At 32.7% G+C, this 22453-nt stretch overlaps 1 protein-coding gene across 2 annotated transcripts; it reads right to left on the bottom strand.

Annotated features, from left to right (window-relative positions):
• Positions 1-10786: 10786 nt before the first annotated feature.
• On the bottom strand, positions 10787-14895 carry LOC113198234 (NKG2-A/NKG2-B type II integral membrane protein-like). Of its 2 annotated transcripts, XM_026410881.2 has the most exons (6): positions 14709-14895; positions 14226-14327; positions 13706-13756; positions 13018-13169; positions 11345-11445; positions 10787-11058 (listed from the first exon to the last, which is right to left on the bottom strand). In XM_026410881.2, exons 1-6 carry the CDS (start codon positions 14893-14895, stop codon positions 10947-10949), a joined length of 705 nt encoding a protein of 234 aa, XP_026266666.1. In that variant the 3' UTR covers positions 10787-10946. The 2 variants fall into 2 exon arrangements, with proteins under 2 accessions (XP_026266666.1, XP_026266667.1); XM_026410882.2 differs by lacking the exon at positions 13706-13756.
• Positions 14896-22453: the final 7558 nt, after the last annotated feature.

Below are 22453 nucleotides of genomic sequence, written 5' to 3'. Positions count from 1 at the left end.
AAATTATTTATTAAAGGTGCCAAATAAAGTAACATTCACTGATATTCTATTTTAATTTAATTTAATTTAATTTTGCTTTTTTGGTGCATTGTACATAATAATTGGGTTAAATTTTATATAATCACACATGCATGCAATTTAACTTATTTCTATTTAGCTTCCTGCTGCCTCCTCTTTTATTCCCCTCCTTCTTCCTCCTAATTACCCTCATATTTTACTGGTCTAACTTGTACTTGTTTATATATTTTTAATTGGTGCTTCATAGATATACATAAAGGTGAAATTTACAGCAGTATATTTACACATGCGCTGTGTAATTTTGTAAAATTTGCATTTTCTTTTCTTTCCCATCACTTCTCCCTTCCCCTCATTCTCCTCCTACTCTAGAGTTCTTTCCTCTATCTTTATATCTCATTCCTGTTTTTTTTCCTTACTTTGCTCTGGCAACTACACATGAGAGAGAACATCTGACCCTTGATTTTCTGAGTCTGTCTTATTTCACTTATCTTAATGTTCTCAGTTTCATCCATTAACCACCAAGTGCCATAATTTCATTCTTCTTCATGGTCAAGTAAAATTCCATTGTGTATATGGACCATATTTTCTTAATTCATTCATCTGTTGATGGGCACCTAGTTTGTTTTCATAACTTGGGTGTTGAAAATTGCACTGCTATAAACATTGATGTAGCTATATCACTATAATATGCTGATTTTAGTTCTTTGGGATAAATATAAGGACTGGCATATCTGGGTAATATGGTGCTTCCATTCCAAGTCTTTTGAGCAATTTCCATACTGCTTTTTAAAGTGATTGTGCTAATTTGCAGTCCTATTAACAATGCATAAATGTACTTTTTCTTCCACACACTCACCAACATTTATTATTTTTATTTGTGACATTTTTTTTCCTATTTGTATTCCTTAAATTTCCTTCTCTTGCTTGATTGCTGTGGCTTGAGTTTAAGAACTATATTGAATAGGATGATGAGAGTGGCCATTCTTGTCTTGTTTCTCTTTTTAGAGAAAATGTTTTCAGGGTTTTTGTTTTGTTTTGTTTTTTCATTTAGTATGAAGTTGGCTTTGGGTTTGTCATATATAATATTTATAATGTTGAGGTAATTTCCTTGTTTTCCTAGTTTCTGTAGCCTTTTTAACAAGAATAGCTGTTGAATTTTGTCATATATTTTTTCTGCATCTATTGAAATGATCATATTGTTCTTAACCTTAACTCTATTTATATGATGAATTATATTTACCAATCCCTGGGATGAAACCCACTGATCATGGAGTACTATCTTCTTGATGAGTTTTTGAATGTGGCTTGCTAATATTTTATTAAAGATTTTTGCATTTCTTTCACCTGGTATATTGATCTTTTCTTGATGTGTCTTTGTATAGGTTATAGAGACTTCATAGAATGTATTAGGAAATATTCCCTTCCTTTCAATTTCCTGGAATAATTTGAGGAAGAGTTTAGTCTTCTTTAAAATTGGGTAAAATTCAGGTGAGAATCCATTCAAATCCTTAGCTTTTCTTTGTTGGAAGGCTTTTAGTTTCTGTTTAAGTTTCATTATAAGATATTGGTTTGTTTAGGTTTACTATATCCTCATTATTCAATTTGGGTAAATCATATGAGCTTAGAAATTTGTAAATATCATCCAGATTTTCCAGTTTATTGGAGTGGAACTTTTCAAAATAATTTCTACTAATCCTCTGGCTTTCAAAAGTGTCTTCAGTGATACCTCATTTTCCATCTCTAATTATGTTAAAATGTGTCTTCTTTCTTTTGGTTAGTTTGGCTAGGGGGTTATCAATCTTTTTCTTTTTTAAAAGGCAACTCTTCACTGCATTGTTCCTGTATATTTTTCTCAATTTTATTCATTAATTGAAGCTCTGATCTCAATTATTTCCTGTCTTCTACCTATTTTGGGATTAGAATATTCTTTCTTTCCTAAGGTCTTTAGATATAGCATTATTTTATATTGTGTGGGGGAGGGTGCATGCTGGGGATTGAACCCAGGGCCTTGTGTATACAAGGTAAGCACTCTCCCAATTGAGCTATATTCCCAGCCCCTGGAATCTGTTTTTTAATGTAGGCACTCAATGCTATAAACTTTCCTCTTAGAGATTTTTGTACATTATGTCTCTGTGCTCAGAATTTTTTATTTTTTCTTTGATTCATTCTTCATTTAAAAGCAGACTAGTCTATCTCCATGTGTCTATGTAATTAGTGTAATTTTTCTTGCTGTTGGTTTCTAATTTCATTCCATATGCTGTGATAAGATGCATGGGGTTATACTATGTTTTGGTTTACTAATACTTACTTTGTGACCTAGAATATGGTCTATTTTTTAGTAGTTTCCATGAGCTGCAGAGAATAAAGTAAATTCAGCTGTTTCAGGGAACTATATCCTGTATAGGTGTTAGCTCTATTTGAGTTAAAGTATTATTTAGTCAGAAATATTTTATCAATTTTATATTTGAATTACCTGTCTATAGGTGTTGAAATCACCCAGTATTATTATATTGAAGTCTATCTGGGATTTAATGTCAAGAAATTTTCTTTTTTTATATAATTAGGTGCACTAATATTGGGGGCATAAATAATTATTATTGTTATAATTTCTTATTGGATTGGTCCCTTTACCAGTATGTAGTGATCTTTGTCTCGTCTGATTAACTTTTGCTTGAAATTTGCTTTGTCACTTCATCAGATACAAGAATATCTATCCTGCTTCTTTTTAGACTCCATTTGCAAAAAATACATAAAATAAAAAATAAAAAGCAGGGTTGGGGTTGTGGCTCAGTGGTAGAGCACTCGCCTAGCATGTGTGAGGTACTGAGTTCAATCCTCAGCACCAATAAAAAATAAAATAAAATGAAGGCATTGTGTCTGCCTATAATATATATATATATATATATATATATATATATATATATATATATAAAATAATAAAATTAAATTTAGAGAGGAGCAAAAGGGGGGTTAAGAAAACATACAAAGATGTTGCGTCCATCAAAAACTAAAAAATAAATATTAAAATTCTCTCTCTCTCTCTCTTTTAAAAAAAAGAAAAAAAAACAAATCTTATTGAGAAAAAAAGGGCTTATTTCCACTGAGGTGATCAAAACTGTTGGCAAGAATGAATGTTCATTCCTTATGCTGATTTGCCATTCTTTTCATTTATTTTGGGTAACGGGCTGGGGGTTGTTAAGTCCCATATCTTTGTGTTTCTCCCCAAATTGCTAGCTATTTTGGCCATGAGCCAAAACTGATTATAATAACTCTCAGTTGTCAGTCTCTAGTATCGGATGGGATACACTGGGGAGTGTTAATAACTAGTGTATTCTCTTAGTGGGTCTAATGCAGAGTTCTAAACTGGAAGTTTCAGTAGCTGGAGTTTGGCCTCAACTGACCATTGGAACTATGTCAGTGGACATTTGAGATTTGGTCCACACCCTCCTGTCGCTAGAGAAATGTTCATCTCTGGGAGATGCCTGGACTCCTAGGGCCTCCCCAAATTTTCACTACCAGGGTTAGGACTCTCACTCTGGACAAGCTTCACATATTCATCTCCATAATTGTGAATTACCCAGAATCACACCTGGAGTATACACACACCTGTCTGGTGTGTTGCCGGTGTTTTCCCAGATGCTTGGATGGGACAGCAGCAACAAAGGTAGCTCTCTCTCCTCAGTATCCTGAGCCCAGAGCACTCTAGGCACAATGCCTTCTGCACCTGCTTCAATTTTGCTCATCCAGATATACTCTGAACCCCACAGTAGGCAATAGTTGGGTCAGGCAGGCAATTTCTTTAATATTTTTTCTATCTCCAGCCTCTTCTCACTGCTACATAGCCACTCAAAAATGGTTTCCACCATTGCAGCACTGATTCTGGTTGTACTCTCTGCCCCTCAATCAATTGATTTTAAATTCTTTTCAATTTACTCAATTGATTACTTCCCAGCTTGGATTGTGGCTCAATGGTAGAATGCTTGCCTCGCATGTGAGACACTGGGTTTGACTCTCAGTACCACATATAAATGAATAAATAAAATATAGGTCCATTGTCAACTACTGCCTCCAGTGTCTCTGGGCTAATGAAGGTCATCCTCCTCAACTGTTCCTCAGGTTCTCCCAAGCCAATTTTACTCGCCATGCTTTTCTCTCTCTTTGCCTGTTCTCCACTCCCCTCCACGGTGGGCTGGTGGTGCTAGTGCCAGTTAAGCTCACACATCTCTCATATATTATTTCTTATATTATGTTCAAAATTTCTGACATTATGTGTGTCTATAATTATTTTGCTGTCCAATATTGAATTTCAGTGAATTCCCTTAGTCACCCATCTCAGTGAAGAGTAGTCTTTCTGCTTTTTAAGTCTTGAGCCAAGGCTCTGCTGGGAAGTACACCCTTTCTCTAATCTACCATATTCTGCCTAATGATGTTCTATTTGTTAATGTGAGTTATGAAAGTCTGCTGTTCCTACAGACATTCACTTGATGTTTTCATTTAAATGATGCTATGTATCATGTCCTTTGTTGCATGTAATAAGAGTCTTTTACTCTCTGGCATAACTTCAATAAAATCTATATTCAAAGAAAATAAAAACTGCAAAATTTACTCAGTATTATAGGAGTAATTATAGTTTACTTTCTGATGCATTATATACACTAAAATGTGTATATATTTTTTCTCCCTTATATGTATATGATATATGATGTATATAACATAAATATATGTTAGTGTGTCTCTCATATATTATTTCTTATATTATGGTACATTATAGTACATTCTAATAATGTACTACCTAGTGTCTTAAGAGAGATGGGTAAAGGAGAAGTTGCTAACAAGTAAAAATATTATTTTAAATGATTGAAAAATAAATTCATTCAAGGATTTTTTTAAATGATGAGAATTAATGCCAAACTCAATCTAACTACAAGAAATATTTAAGGATCTTCTAAACATGAAATACTGATTACTGATAAAAACTTGGGTATACAAAAAGGGGAGGTGAAGAAATGAAATGATGTGAATATATCAAAGTGGATATTAATGACAAATTTCAAGTTTAAAAATATATGTCAGCATTAGATTTCAGAAAGAAAATACAGCATGGGTATTAAAAATAAAAAGGTAGTTTTGACTGAGAAAAAGTAAAATTACTAATTTATCAGACTTTAATGAGTAAACATATGCTATAAAATGAAGAGTGCTAATAAAAATATTTAAAATATCAAATTGCTAGGGGCTGCAGTGCACACCTATAGTCCCAGCAGCTCCAGCTCAGGAAACTGAGGCAGGAGGATCACAAGTTCAAATCCAGCTTCAGCAACTTAGCAAGGCCCTAAGGAACTTAAAAAGACTCTGACTCCAAATAAAAATTAAAAAGAATTGGGGTTGGGCTGAGTATGTGGCTCAGTGGTAGAGTGCTTGCCTAGCCCGTGTGGGGCACTGGGTTTGATCTTCAGTACCACATAAAAAAATAAATTGAATAAAGTTATTGTGTTCATCTACAAATAAAAAATAAATTTTATTTTTTAAAAAAGACCTGGGGTTATGGCTCAGTGGTTAAGCGCTTCTGGGTTTAATCCCTGGTAACACACCCCCCGCCCCTGCAAAAAAAAAAAAAAAATTAATAATCTTGTATAGTGGAAATTTAACAATAAAAAACATTTTAAAAATCATATAAAAAGTAGAGTACAAAAATGTTTGCATGCAATCTAAGTTAAATTTAAATTAACATTAATAGTTATATTAATGTATCCATATATACAAACAAAATCCATATGTAATATATTTAATAATGTGATAATTATGTTAACCATAAATATAATACTACCCAAGTTAAGTACATGTGTTTATGTTTAAAAATAAATACTTGTCTTCCTAAAGTCAGTACATGTATTGCATGTACCCCAAGCAACTAAAATGTTCTCCATAAATAAAAGTTCTTAAATGAAAAAATTATGTTTGTTATTTTAGTGAGATAGTCTTTTAATAAAGAAAGATGAAAGTAAAAAGGTGAAGGAAGAGCAGCACAAACCAAAAGAAATTTGTTGAGAATTAATGAACTATCATAATATTAGGGAAAAATCATTAGAAGTGAAGAAGCATAATTTAAAGTGGAAGATTCGTTATCCAATTAACTTTTAAAAATAATGCATGCATACCTAAACTAACAAGTTTGACATAGGATTAAAAAGAACTGAAAAGCCAAAAAAATCATTAATGAGTATTTAAAACTTTTCTATTTCTGCTTATCATATGAGATATATCAGTCTCTAAAAAATAAACAAATAAAATATGCATATGCACATAGCTATGGACTTTATACTAACATAAAATAATCATGTTTTAAATTCCCATGAAATCTTTCCAAATACATCATTTTGTCAAGTTTCTAAGGATAGTAACATAAAAATATATGGAACTATGCTCCCAATGCAGAAGACACTAGTCAAGTTTTTCCAGTAGATTCTTGAAATATAGGAATTCAAATAAAAAATAAATAAAATTTAAAAATCATTTTCTCAGTCATATTAACAACATTCAGATAATAGAGCATTTCAGCCTCACAGAAAATTCTATTTACCTAAAAAAGAAGCCAATAACCAAAAATTTTATATATGGTTTTTAATTCAGCAATATATTTCTACGTAGTTTATGGGCTAAAAAAAAAAAAAAAATCACAGTGAGCCAGGTACAATGGCACATGCCTGTAATCCTAGCATTGAGGTTGAGACAGAAAGATTGCAAATTCAAGGCCAGTCTCAGAAACTTAGTGATACCCTAAGCAAATGAGTGAGACTCTGTTTCAAATTCTTAAAAAAGGCCTGGGGATTTAGTTTAGAGGTAAAGTGCCTCTGGGTTCAATTCCTAGTGTCAAAGGGGGAAAAGAGAAAAAGAAGAAGGAGGAGGAGGAGGAAGAAGAGGATGATGAAGAGGAGATGATCACAATGAATGTTCACAATTTTTATATGAATTACAAGGAAAATATAATCAGAAAAACTTTTCTTTCAAAATTGACTTGAAGGCAATATTAAGAAAAAAGAAAAGAAATTGAATTTTGAGCATGTGTTATAAGAAACTAAAAAGAGAAAAGCTAAAATTAAACACAAATGAACCAGAAAGTAGAAACAATAAATAGTATAAAATCATGAAAACAAAATTACAGTAGCAAAGATCAATAAAATCAAAGGTACTTTCATTGAAAAGACATAATAAAATTGACAAAACATTGTTGAATAAAAGATTTGGAAATGTCTAAATATTTTATGTCTGAATTAAAAATTAGAATACTATTATGGTTTTACAGATATTAAACATATTAAAACCATAATAAGAATTTTTTAACAGCTTCACACATTTGTTAATAAGCAAAGAGTGCAAGATTTGAGGCATAGGCAGGAAAAGGATAATTAACCCTAGAATTGGACCTTGGATAAAGAAAGCTGGCAATAGACCATCCACAGAGTTGCATTATATTGAGAATCACTAACATGCAGAATAAGAATTGAATCCTAAAGGCCAGAGAGAAAAATATCAAATTATATATAGGGGGAAACCAATTCGGATTTCAGCAGATTTCTCAAGCCAGGCCTTCAAAGCTAGGAATCCTGAAATAACATATATCAAGCTCTGAAAGAAATGGATGCCAACCAAGAATTTAATATCCAGAAAAATTGCTTCAGATTTGAAGATGAAATAAATATCTTCATGATAAACCAAGTTAAAAAGAATTCACAACTAGAAAGCCTACACTACAGAACATTCTCAATCAAATATTCCATGAGGATAAAATGAAAAAAAAAAAAAAGTGAAAACCAGCAAAGGGAGGAACTACACTAAAAGAATAGTCAATCAAAGGAGAAACTAATTCAAATTAAAAACTAGAAATAAACCAAAATGACCAGAAATACAAATCACATCAACCTCGAATGCTTATGGCCTAAATTCATCAATCAAAAGACATAGATTGGCAGATTGGATTAAAAAACAAGCCCCTTCACATAAATACAGTTATCTCATACTAGACAAGGCACCAAAAACATATATTAGAGAAAAGATAACCTCTTCACCACAGTGCTGGGAAAACTGAAAATCCTATGCAACAAAATGAAAGTAAGCCCCTATCTCTCACCAGGCACAAAACTCAACTCAAAGTGGATCAAGGATGTAGGAATTAGACCAGAGACCCTGCAACTAATAGAAGAAAAAGTAGGATTAGGCCCTGACTTCCTTAAGAAGACTCCTATAGTGCAAGAAATAAAATTAAGAATAAATAAATGGGATAAATTTAAACTAAAAAGCTTCTTCTCAGCAAAAGAAACAATCATCGAGGTGAATAGAGAGCCTACAGAATGGGAGCAAATTTTTACTACACACACATCAGATATAGCACTAATCTCTAGGATATATAAAGAACTCAAAAAACTTAACACCAAAAAAATAATAATAACCCAATCAATAAATCAGCTAAGGAACTGAACAGACACTTCTCAGAAGTAATATATAATCAATCAACAAATATTCAACATCTCTAGCAATTAGAGAAATGCAAATCAAAACTCCTCTAAGATTTCATCTCACTCCATACAGAATGGCAGCTATTATACATACAAACAACAATAAGTGTTCGTAAGGATGTGGGGGAAAAGGCACACTCATACATTGCTGGTGGGACTGCAAATTGGTACAGCCAATTTGGAAAGCAGTATGGAGATTCCTTGGAAAACTGAGAATGGAACAACCATTTGGCCCAGCTATCCCTCTCCTCCATCTATACCCAAAGGTATACTACAGGGACACAGCCACATCAATGTTTATAGCAGCACAATTCACAATACCTAAACTGTGGAGCCAACCTAGATGCCCTTCAGTAGATGAATGGATAAAGAAAATGTGATATATATACACAATGGAATATTATTGAACAGTAAAAGAGATTAAAATCATGGCATTTGCAGGTAAATGAATGAATCCTAAGTGAAGTAAGCCAATCCCCCAAACCAAATTCCAAATGTTTTCTCTGATACGTTTTCTGCTGATTCATAATGGGGATGAAGGGCCATGTGAGGAACAGGTGAACTTTAGATAGGGCAAAGGGGAGGGAAGGGAAGGGAAGGGGCATGATGTAGAAAAGACAGTGGAATGAGATGGACAGTACCTGTATAAAGACACGAATGGTGTGACTACTTTGTGTACACCAGAGACATGAAAAATTGTGCTCTATATGTGTAATATGAATTGAAATGCATTCTGCTGTCATATATTACAAATTAAAATAAGTGAAAAAAAAAGATCCAACAATAAACACTCTTCAAGAGATTCATTTCATAGGCAAAGACATTCACAAACTGAAAGTGAAAGGATGGGAAAAAAAACATATCACTCATTTGGATTGCATAAATAAGCAGAATTTCTAATCCTCATGTAAGAACATATTTTAACATCTATAGGAAATAGAAAATTCCTACAAAATACCTATTTAAAATTTTAGTATAACAAATAGCTGAGCAAAACTAGATATTAAATAAATTTATTAAAAAAATTTAATCTGTTATATAAACCATTCTAAAGACTAATTCTACAAATACATATGGTATCATGAGTCAGTCAGCTTTCATCATGGACATATTTCATTATGAAACACCTGGTAAAATTACTTGGAAGAGGAAATATTTATTTTGGCTCATAGTTTGAGAGATTCAGTTCATGGTCCACTAACACCAATTTTATTTCATAAATTCAAGATTATTTAATATTTTAGAAATATATAGGTAATTTTTTCCTAAACACCATACAGAGAAAACATCATTCCAATTGATACAAAAAATAATAATAAAAAATCACTTGATAACAAAGTCTAATAGAAAAATAAGAATATTAAAGAACTGTATCTATTGGAGAAGTTGTGATAAAAATTCATAAATCAGATGAAATGTTGAAATTTTTTTTCTAGAGTAGGAAATGATACACATAATGTAAGTAGAACCTTGAAAATCAAATTCTAGCCAGTGAAGCAAGTCAGGAAAAGTAATTGCACTTGGAAAGAAAATAGAAATGTGATTATTTATATATAAAGCAGTAGTTTACAGAGAAAATACATAATAATCTATATTTGGATGACAGCATTAATACATAAAATCAGTGAAGGCATTGGATATAAGATCAACATACAAACATCAATTATAATTTTATTTGCAGCAACAAAAATTACTAAAAACAATTTACATTTAAAAATAAGTATGTCATTTACAAAACCATTATTGTGAATACTTAAATTTCTGTAAGACTAATATCAAAAGAACATGTGATCAAGAAAAATTAAATAACCCTAATATGTTGAAGGACATAGCATGATATTTACTAGAAAAGTCAATATTATAAGGATGACTAAACTTTACCTGAGTCAATACAATCTCAAAGATAATACTGGAAAAAATGTTTTAACAGCATCATTGAAGTACCCAGCATAAAATTCATACTGTTAAATTCTATAAATCAGTGATTTTTAGAATATTCACATAGCTACAATCATCAGAAATCTAAACAATTTCCATTACTCCGAAAAAAAAAAAAAAACACATACTTAGTAGTGGTCATGTTCCATTGCGTCATAATCTTAGCCCTCGGTAACCACTAATCCACACTGTTTCCACAGGTTTGTCTGTTTTTGGCATTTCACAGAAATGAACTCAGGTAACATGGAATCTTTTATAAAGGTTGAATGTCATGAATACAATATTGAGTAAAAAAAGACAGACACAAAGTATTATTTTTATTTTTGGCATATAATAGAATTCAATAATTGTTTTTGAAAATTTTTGTTATTTAAACAAATGATATAATTCCATTCTAAGACTAAGGCAATCCTAATATTATTTCCACTCATGAAATACAAAATTACCTGACAGACTTCAGATTTAGGTATATTAATGTTAAAGCTTATGTTTACAATTGTATGTATTCGAAGATACGCAACTGTCTGATTTAAGCTCAGATGAGTACAGCATAGCACAGTTACGTTCATCATCTGATGATTCCTTTACCCTGTAATGATGAAAAGTGCAGAATTCAGTTATATTTTATAGAAAAAAATCTATTAAGTGAAAGAATTTTTCTTGTAATTGTGAAAAACAATACTAAAATGAATGACATTTTCATATAATTTTAGTAAAAGCTAGTAATTATAAAGACAATCCATTCTTTAATATTTATGTCAACATTTCACTGATTTGCAATATTTTTTACATGTTTATAAGTCAAATTATTAATACTATTCTTTTGAACATAAATTTTTTTAGATGTAGCATAATTTTTTAAAAAAAAAACTTACTTTAATTTGAAAGTTGAGCCATTTATCAATTCCCATGGATGATCCTTGCTCTTACGAAAGACTCCAACCCATGACAGAAGTGAGAGGGAATGTAGAAAAGACTGCCAGAAAACAGAATTTTTATTTAAATAATCAGTGTGAAAGGTTTCATTATTTTTAAAAATAGTACATTATGTCATAGTACCTTAATGTTCCCAACCAATTAATTGGATAAACAATAAACCCACTTTTTGTATTGTTGAAAACCTTGCATAAATGTTCATAATTGAACATTTTTTGAACTTTAAAATTAAATATTTAATAACCACATGCTGTTTCTGTGAATAAGGAATACCGTGATTCATGTATTCTGTTACACATGTTAACAAAATAAACATAGCAAGAATTAAATAAGTTTCCAGATACTATATATTTAATTCTCCAGAGGCTGTGACTAAATCAATGTATTTTTCCACTATGTTCCTCAGAGTATGAGTTTTAGAAGGAAATTAAGGGTTTCCACTGAAGAAATAAATTACATGGAAGCCCAAAATCAGGTGTTATATGCACCACACCATTTTTTAAAGTCTCTACTGTTATCTGTTTCTGTATTTGTGAAATGCTGATAGTTCGGTGAAGGTGGCATTGATTTGTATCTCTCTGCCGCTACATGATAATACAACTGTAAATTATGGGATTAGTGAAAGACAGGAGCAAAAAAGAATTCTGAAAGATGGAAAGAAAGAGGTAAAAATGGTTTGGCACTGTAGTATTAGGGAACCACAAAGGACCCTAATACTTAAATCCCTTATCCAAAAGAAGAAAGTGCCCCTTGCATGCTGGCTCCCTACCCAACCTAGTAATAAGAGGTGGCTCTTATAAGCTTCTCTGTGTGAAAGGGACTCCCACTAGCAGGACCTGACACAGTAGAAACCATTGGTGAAGATGATCTTTCAGAATATCCATCAACAGCGTGAGGGGATTCAGAAAAAGGAATTCCATGAGTTCAAAAGCTCCACCATGGAAGTCTGTTTGTCCCTGGGGGCAAGAGACTCACCGCTCCCATCCAGAGACCAGATATTGGAATGGATTTTTAAATGTTATATCCACATAATACAGTAGTGAAAATTAGAAAACAACAGGTAAATGTAATAAGATGGATAAATCACCCAAATACCATATAAGATTGAAACGGGAAAAAATAAAAATGCATAGTTATGATTGCATTCATGTAAAGTTCAAAAGCAGGCAAAGCTAATTTATTATAGCAGAAGCCAAGATAGTGGTTTAGGCAGGAGCCAGAATGTTGAGCACATATGCAAGGATGGGACAGGTGGGAATTGGAACCTTTTTAATCTAGTGTTCTGACTGTAATTACCTCAGTCTAGTCACCTTGCAATCAATCTGCACAATCAAGAGATGTTTAGTTTTCTTTATGTGAAATAAAATTAAATAGTAAAGTTTATTTCAGAATGAAAGGATAAAATTTTTATGAGCATGACTTTTCATAAAAAGGAAATAAACAAATGTATATTAAAGCATACAAATAAAGATAAAATCATAAAGCCAAATAATGAAATATTATTCAGTCTTGTAAATACCTGGCAAATATGTACAAGAATATGAATGAATTCTATAAATATAATATTGCCCATGAAAAGGCTTTTAATAGAATGAAACATTTAAAACCTTACCATTTCTTCTTCATTGTCTATATAAAGCAGATTAGAGTTCTTAGAAGCACAGGACACCAAACTCTCATTCCAAGTCACTTTTTCTATGCTAATGTAGTAACAGTTATTCGAATATGTTAACCATTCCTTTGGACAACGTCTACAATGATATGCTGAAGGAAGATTTTCATGAATTTTTATTCAGAAATGAGGTAAATTTTTTAAAATTAAAATGAATTTACATATTTGTGTACATAAAAAATGTATATAACATACCTATGTACCCCTTGGGCTGTTACATATTAAACCAAAAATATACTTATATACACAAACACGGAAAAGGACCAGCCTCTCATCCCATGGATGTGCCCATAGAAAGCAAACAAAGAGAAAAACCTCACATGAGACTCTTAAAGATCACAGAACACTTCTTTTACTAGAATATAAAATTAGTTTATGCCATGTAATATACCAAAATTAGGAAATTGGAGCCATTAGGCCAAAAGATTATACAGTTATTTTAAATTGGAATTTCATCTTATTGTCTGGACAAAAAGTCCTCCTATAATCTTTATTTATGGGAATTTAGTGCTAATTTTTCTAAATGTATTTTTCCCCAAGAAATTGATTACCATCTTTGCATGGCTTTAGTCACATAGAAAAACATAATATATACAAATATATCAGAACTTTGAAAATCATTATGTACCTTTCTGGGTTCCTATCAGGGAAGAATTATTCTCCTCCTGTATTACAGTAGCTAGAAAAGTTAAAATAGGTCTTATAAAAATTAATATCCAAATACATCATAATCATTTTAGTTTCTTAGTGTAACATATATGTATTATTTAGAATGAGAAAAATGTAGACTCAAATTGATTTTTAAAAGAAAATCAATAAAGAAAAATATTATTTCAATGAAAACCTAACATCACCATCTCTTTCAGTACAATATTTAGCATAACCACTTTCAGAACCCAACTTATATTTCTCAGTGAAACTTCCCAGTCTCCTGAAGTATGTTTTTGAGTTACAAAATCACAATAGATAAACATAATTTAAAATACTTACTGCAATCCTTCAGTTATATTTTTGAAAAATTCAGAATAACCACTTCACATTTAGTCTAAATATTAAAAGGAAAGTTCTGTTCCCTGAAATGAAATATATAGAGGACCTTCCAATGATTAGTGAAAACTTCCCTTATAATCTTCCAAAAATATTCTTACATGGAATAACAACTGTAATCATCACCACCACAGTGACCATTAAGACAAAGCAGGTGATTCCCAGGATCCCAGCAATGAGCTTTTCTGGAGGTGATGGAAACTCTGCGGAGGAGAAATGGTAGCACTGAGAAAGGAGGATGCAGATAGCTGTTCAGAAGGTTTACATACAAGAGAAACCCCATACACTGGGAATCGTAAAGATAAACTTGGACCCAATTTCACATCTACCACTGTAATCTGTCTTTAGAATACACCATCACATTTTCAGTGAACACAATGCTCCAGAAGTTCTTTATCAAGGACTAGAAACTTCAACAATGTGACAACAGCTAGTCTTCATATTTTAAAATAGAGTAACGGCTCAAGTTAGAATTCCTATCCTCACAAATATGAGAGTTTATTCCCTACTTCCTACCCACACATCTGCACCCCAACTACACATCCTAGAACAGCTAGACACTGAGGATTGATTACAAATTTTACCTTTGCAGTGGTTGTCCTTATCATTCCCTGGATGTTCCTGAGAAGAATTTTGAAGATTTAAATCTGCATAGGTTATTTCCTCCTCAGTTACTGAAATGGAGCTTTTAATGTCCTTATATTTTCTTCGTTGCTTCTTTGGGTTCTTGCCAAGATTCAGTTCTGTGTAGATCACTCCTTGATTACTCATTTCTGCAGCTGAGTTGATGTCAAGGACTGTACTCTGTAATTGTGCTTAACTAATGGCATATGTGGTGATGAGACCCTTAATGCAGTCAGTGGGCGGGGTGAGGAGCAAGTGTTGGTGCCCACTTTGCTTTTGAAGATGGTAAATCTTTCCCTAGAGAATTAAACATTAAAACTTATGGTTAAATTAGGTAATATTTTAAGGATCCTCTACTTTTGACAAAATATTATTGGTGGGGCATCAAACAATAAATTAGTGACAAATTAAGATGCTTATGAATAAGGATATCTTTAATAAAATTGGTTTCCACAGAAATAATTTAAGATCATGAAGAATAATATTGGCATGAAAGATCACAATGCTGTAATAGAAGAAAGTATATGTGGACTTTATGATAAATTGACATCCAATGAGGTTTAAAAGTGTTTAAACAGAGAATTGAAAAGTAGACACATCTTAATTTCTTGCACTGTCCTACCTTTATTTAGTGGCTTATATGTATTTATTAAAATGGATTAGAAGTATTAAATAGTCTTATTTTGAATAATTGAGAAGTTATTTTGAAATTACTAAAAATTAAGGATATTGTATATGTTGAAAAATGTTCCCTGACATTATAAACATATGCATGACATAAACAGTATTGAAAAGGCTACAAAAGTAATTTTAATATTTATTTTATGAAAATAATTGGCTATGAGATCATGAAATGATAAAGTATAGAGCTTTCATTGTAAGTTGAAACTTCCAGATAGTCTATGGTCATGAAAATCAGTGAGGGTTACTTTAGTTGTATAAGTAATTAGAATAATGCAGATAAAGTGATTTTATAATTACCAATAACCAAGTTTACTCTTCTAAAATTCAAACATGAATATATAAAATATAATGCATGTAAACACTTAACACAATCTGGCACTTAAAATTTTCCATAAATGTTACCTATTTAAACTACTATTTAAGTTATAATTGCTATGTCATTGTTTATGAATCATCTCAGCTATGCTATGTATAAGAAACCTTTATACAAGGATCTTACATATCATTTTGATATATATTTATTGATTAATTGTTTAGAAGTCTTTATTAAGTTTAGTAGTTGGTTTAAGCTAGCTCATACGGATTTTTATTGAAAGCATAGACTACATTTATTTACGATCTAAGTAAGTATCTGATGACTTACGTTTGGCTTTCACCATTCATAGAAATTTCTGTTAAGACTCTATAATGGCTGAGCTAAATATAAATTAATGTTATTTTTCAAATATCCAAAGCTTACTTATTATAATATTAAAAAATTAATGGTCTATTGTTTCAATGCCCCTGGGTTTCATTTTAAATCATATTGATTAACAAACCCCAATATATATGGATGCACTTGATTAATTAGGCAATAATTAGAAACCTTTAAGAAATCCTCCAATGTATTTCATATTGTAAGAATTTTCCTCAACCAATTTAAGACATGGATGCTGTACTTTGATCTTATTGTCTATGACTTGTACTTCAGGTGCAGCATATCTAGTATTTGCAAACCCCCTCTATCTGAGGTGGGCTATCAGAGACAGAGAGTAGCAACACATACCTTGTATTGCCAGAAAGTCATGCATCCTTTAGTGGGAAGAGGTCTGCCATTGCTGAGTAAGAAAAGGTGAAATTGAATGACCTAAGTCCAGGATAAGAACAAACAATTTCTATGATCTTCACAGATTGCCCTCTGAAGGCTCAGAGTGAGTCAAGAATGGAAAAAGAAGATTTCTCATCAATGTGTCACTTAAGGTTGAACAGGAAATTCTCACACACAGGCTATTTTGAAATCAATTTATCTCAACACCCAACTCCAGAATATAGGACACTTGCGCTTCTGTTGAAGAACAATAGGGACTTCTAAGTGTGTCATTTAGTTTGTCCATTTTCCAAGTGCCTCTAAAAACTTGTTTACATATTCTATAATATCTGGAGGGACAGAATTCTAACCACTCGTGCACTTAACTGGTTTCCATTTTAAACACAAACATTTTCTTAAGAGAATCTTAGATTTTAATTTCTTTTTAAATATTAGGCTTCTGAATTTTAGGATTATATCTTTTTTATTTATTTGCTTTTGCTTTTTTGGTTTTGGGGGCATTGTTTTCATATTGCATTTTGATTTCTGATGCTGGGGCCTAAGGCCTCATCTATACTAGGTATGTGTCTCATGACGGACTTCTTTTCCTCAATTTTTTTTTATCATTTATGTTATAATGGAAAAAAATACAAAACTCATAACATTTCAATAGAAATATATATGTATATATATATATATGTGTGTGTGTGTGTGTGTGTGTGTGTGTGTGTTTGTGTATACATACATGTCTCACTAATTATTCTGAGCAATTACTACACTTTCAATTTTTGTATTTGGCACAAAAAAATACTAGTGCTGAACTTATTTTCTCTGCTTGAGTTCTTTAAACTTCTGCATTTTATTTTATTATTATTTCTTTTTATTTTATTTTATTTATTTATTTATTTATTTTTTTGGTGTACTGGGGCTAGAACCCCAAGCTTCACACATTCTAAGCAAGCACTCTCCCACTGAGCTACCTTCCAGTCTTTTGTTTTGTTGAGAAAGGTCTCACTAAGTATGGCCAGGCTGGTCTTCAACTTGCAATCTTCCTGCCTCAGCCCTCTGTGTAACTGTAATTACAGGCATTATAGGTGTGCACCATTCTTTCCAGTTTAGGTTTTCAATACATTATTCTTCAGAATTCCCTTGATAAAAATAAATATATTTAGATGGATAAAATATTATTTGATGTTGAGCTATATCAGCATGCCTGAGGTTAAAATATTAAATAACTACTCATTCATTCATTCATTCTCAATCAAAACTGTTAGTTTTAATAGGTATGATTAGTTGTAAGTGACAAAATTGAAGTTAAAATCTAGAAAAGTAAATTTTTAAAAATTTCACCTAAAAGGTAACATCAACAAGTTAGCAGAATAGGAGTTCTTCATTCAAATCCCACCAGAGAAACAATGATTTTGCAGCCATCCATAGATGAAATGCCTTGGAATTCAGGTAGGAGTTTGTAAAACTCTAGTGAAGACCAAGATCAAGGAGGAGTGTTTTAAGAGAGTAGACTCAAACCCAGGTGGGGGATTTGCTGAAAGAGGTCCCCACTCTAGACCCAGAAATAGCCTCATCCCCTTTGAGTTCAGTTACAACCTATCAGGCTTTGGTCCTGCTACCAAAACCATCTACCGAGGGACCTGGAAGGAGTCATACTCATTAGAACCTTGAAAGACAGGTTGATTGACATCAGTCCCAGCTCAGACCATGGAACCACCATGTACCCTCACTCTGGCCCCTCTCAGCTTCAGTCTGGGATCAGTCCTGTTCCCTCAGGAACCTACTGGGAGATATACCCATTTATATTCCCAGAACAGGCTTTCTGACATCAGAAACATACCCTGCTATGATTTGTGCTTGCCAAGACTCACTCTGAAATTTTGTTGCCAATGTAACAGTGTTGAGAGGAGTGGGACATTTGAGAGGTGATTGGGTCATTGAGCCTCTCCCATCATGAAGGAATTAATGTGGTACCTGTGTGGCAGGATTAGTTGGCATAAGAATAAGTTGTTTAGGAAGTGAGTTTCACAGGTTGGGGTTGTGGCTTAGTGGTACAGCACTTGCCTAGCACATGTGAAACACTGGGTTCGATTCTCAGCACCACATAAAATAAATAAATAAATTTCTGAAACTTAAAAAAAAAAGTGAGTTTCACTTCTTTGACTCACTCTCTGCTTGTTCTCTCACCATATGACCCCTTTATTCCGTACATACACTCTGGAGTAGCATGTGTCTTTCATCAGAAGACCAGTTGCTGACACTTTCCTAGCTTCTAGATCCATGGACCAAAATAAACCTCTTTACCTTATGTATTAAACATCCTCTTGAATTTTGCCATAGTAACAGAAGACATTAATAAGGCATTTAATCAAAATTCCACCCCTCCACTGTAGCTTGGGAACAGTCCCACCCCACAGGGACCTGAATTAGACATGGTCACCAGCAGTAACTATGATCTGACCTGCTGAATTTGGTCTTGCTGTGGATCTTTAAATGCCCCTGTAATTCAGTTCAAGTCCTTCTCAACTGCGACTTGAACGAAATCCTCCCTAGCCAGTTACTCATCAAATAAATAATAGAATGTTCATGAACCCAAAGCATGAAAAACTTGGTCTCAACTATAGACACTGACAAAGCCCTGGGACTCCATTCCATCCCCTCCTAGCTGTGGACCAGGGCAGTGTTGCCCACCCAGTAACCCACCCAATGACAATGGAGGCCTTCCCCAAAAGTCACAATATCACACACCTAGTAATAGGCCCACCATATGTACACCCTGAGGCAGACTATCATCCCAGCACTAGTCCTATAAACCAATGTACTAGACAGAGTCTGAGATGGGACAGAATCCATGTCCATTAGAGACCTAGTAACAGGCCCACCAACCATGGATGCCACGGTAGACACAGAATCTCCAACCTTATTTGACTGTTATCTTGGAGATAATTTCACCATCCCAGAAACAAAACAGAAGTCATTAAGCTGTCAAAAACAGGTTGTAAAGACTAAAAGAGGTATCTGCTCTTTCAAATGCAGACATAAGTGCAAGAATATATGGATAATGAAGAATCAGGCAAATAGAATATCAGCAAAGGTAACTAATAAAACTCTAATAACCAACCCCAAAATGGAGATCTGCAAATTCCCTAAAAGAGAATTCAAAAGAATCATTTTAAGGAATCTCAAAGAAGATCAAGAAAACACACATAGGTAAATAATAAAATTAAGAGAACAATGCAGAAACATAACTAAAAGTTTAAGAATTCAACAGTGAGTTTCCATAGCTGACTCAAACTATGCAGAAATAGCAAACCTAAAATATATTTTACTTGAAGTTAACCAATGAGTAGAGCAAAAAGAAAAAATAATGGAAAATATGGAAAGAAAGAAAGCATACAGTACCTGAATGGAAATCTATAAACTATTTTGACTCATGGGATACCATCCCAAATATGAATGTATGGATTCTGGATGTCAAAAAGGGAGAAGAAAGATAAAGAAAAATTCATTGTTTCAAAGAGCACTGTTTGAAAAGTTTGTAAATCTTGGGATGAATATGGCCACCCAGATTTGTGAAGTTCAATAGATCCCAAGGAATATCAACAATTGACATATTTTATGAGCCTCATTATAATAAATTGTTAAAAGCCAAAGACAAATAGTCTCTTTTTTCACTTGTTCTGATTAGTTTTAAATGGCAGTAGAATACATCTTGACACATCATACATAAATGGAGTATAATTTCTCATTCTTCTAGTTGTACATGATGTAGAATCATACTAGTCATGTAATCATATATACACATACAGTCATAATGTCTGAGTCATTCTACTGTCTTTTCTACCCCCGTATCTCTCCCCTCCCTTTACTGCCTTCTGTCTAATCCAAAGTACCCTATTCTTCCCTAGCCATCCCTCTTTGTGAATTAGCATCCAAATATCAGAGATCATTTGGCCTTGGTTCATTGATATTGGCTTATTTTGCTTAGTATGATATTCTCCAGTTCCATCCATTTACCTGAAAATGCCATAATTTCATTCTTCTTTAAGGCTGAGTAATATTATATTGTGTATATATACCATATTTTCTTTATCCATTCATTTGTTGAAGGGCATCTAAGTTGGTTCCAACTTAGATGTGAATTGAGCTGCTGTAAACACTGATGTGGCTGTACCACTGTAGTATGATGATTTTAAGTCCTTTGGGTATATGCCAAGGAGTGGGACAACTGGGTCAAATAGTGGTTCCATTCCAGGTTTTCTGAGGAATCTCAATACGGCTTTCCAGAGTGGTTGAACCAATTTGCAGTTCTGCCAGCGATATGTGAGTGTACCTTTTCCCCCACATCCTCACCAACATTTATTTTTCCTGTATTTTTAGTGATTGTCATTCTGACAGGAGTGATATGAAATCTTAGAATAGTTTTGATTTGCATTTGCTAATCTCTAATTGCTAGAGATGTTGAACATTTTCTTTTTCATATATTTGTTGATTGACTGTACTTTTTCTTCTGTGAAATGTCTGTTTAGTTCCTTGGTCCATTTATTGATTGGGTTATGTTTTATTGGTGTTAAGTTTTTTGAGTTCTTTATATATCCTGGAGATTAATGCTTTATCTGAAGTGTGTGTAGTACAGATTTTATTCCATTTCATTGGCTCTTTCTTCATGTTATTAATTTTTTTCTGAGAAGATTTTTAGTTTGAATCCATCCCATTTTTTGATTCTTTACTTTTTGTGCTTTGCAAGTCTTGTTAAGGAAGTCAGTTCCTAAGCCAACATGGTGTAGATTTGGGTCTACTTTTTCTTCTGTTAGGGGCAGGGTCTCTGTTCTAGTGTCTAAGTCTTTGATTCACTTTGAGTTGAATTTCATATAGAGTGAGAGAAAGGGGCTTAATTTCATTTTGCTATGGATTTCCAGTTTTCCCAGCACCATTTGTTGAATAGGCTATCTTTTCTTCAATGCATGTTTTGGTGCCTTTGTCTAGTATGAGATAACTGTATTTATGTGGGCTTGTCTCTGTACCTTCTATTCTATACCATTGGTCTACTTTTCTGTTATGTTGCAAATACCATGCTGTTTTTGTTATTATGACTCTGTAGTATAGTTTAAGGTCTGGTATTGTGATGCCACCTGATTCACTATTCTTACTAAGGATTGCTTTGGATCTCTTATATTTGAATATTATTTATCCTGGGTCTCTTATTTTTCCAAATGAGTATCATGATTGCCTTTTCTATATCTATGATAAAGTCATTGGGATTTTAATGGAAAGTACATTAAATCTGTATAGTACCTTTGGTAGTATAGACATTTTGACAATGTTAATTCTGGTATCCAAGAGCATGGGAGATCTTTCTATCTTCTAAGGTCTTTAATTTCTTTTTTTAGTGTTCTGTAATTTTCATTGCAGGGGTCATTCACCTCTTTTGTTAGGTTGATTTTCAAGTATTTTATTTTCTTCATGACTATTGTCAATGGGATAATTTTTCTGATTTCTTTTTCATTGGATTTATCACTGATGTATAGGAATGCATTTGACTTATGGGTGTTGATTTTATATCCTACTACTTTGCTGAGTTCATTTGTAAATTCTAGAAGTTTTCTGGTTGAATTCTTTGGCTCTATAAAATCATATAATTGGAAAATAGTGATAGTTTGATTTATTTTTCTGTTCACATCCCCTTAATTTATTTCTTCTGTCTAATTGCTCTGTCTAGAATTTCAAGAACAATATTGAATAGAAGTGGTGAAAGAGGGCACCCTTGTCTTGTTCCAGGTTTTAGGAGAAATGCTTTCAATTTTTCTCCATTTAGAATGATGTTAGCCTTGGTTTTAGCACAGATAGATTTTACAATGTTGAGGTATGTTCCTACTACCCATAGTTTTCCTAGTGTTTTGAACATGAAGGGGTGCTATATTTTGTCAAATGTTTTTTTTTTCTGCA

Source organism: Urocitellus parryii, chromosome 5 (assembly GCF_045843805.1).
Source record: "Urocitellus parryii isolate mUroPar1 chromosome 5, mUroPar1.hap1, whole genome shotgun sequence".
Lineage (NCBI taxonomy): Eukaryota > Metazoa > Chordata > Mammalia > Rodentia > Sciuridae > Urocitellus > Urocitellus parryii.
The sequence above is the reverse complement of the archived record's forward strand: the minus strand, read 5'-3'. Positions and strand labels throughout refer to the sequence as shown.

Excerpts from the sequence above, each read along its gene's own strand:
- LOC113198234 (XM_026410881.2), bottom strand. The coding sequence starts at position 14,895 with ATGAGTAATCAAGGAGTGATCTACACAGAACTGAATCTTGGCAAGAAC. Across the intron at positions 14,328-14,708 it reads TAAGGACAACCACTGCAAAG|AGTTTCCATCACCTCCAGAA; the intron begins GTAAAATTTGTA and ends TCTCCTCCGCAG. Across the intron at positions 13,757-14,225 it reads GATTACAGTTGTTATTCCAT|CTACTGTAATACAGGAGGAG; the intron begins GTAAGAATATTT and ends TAACTTTTCTAG.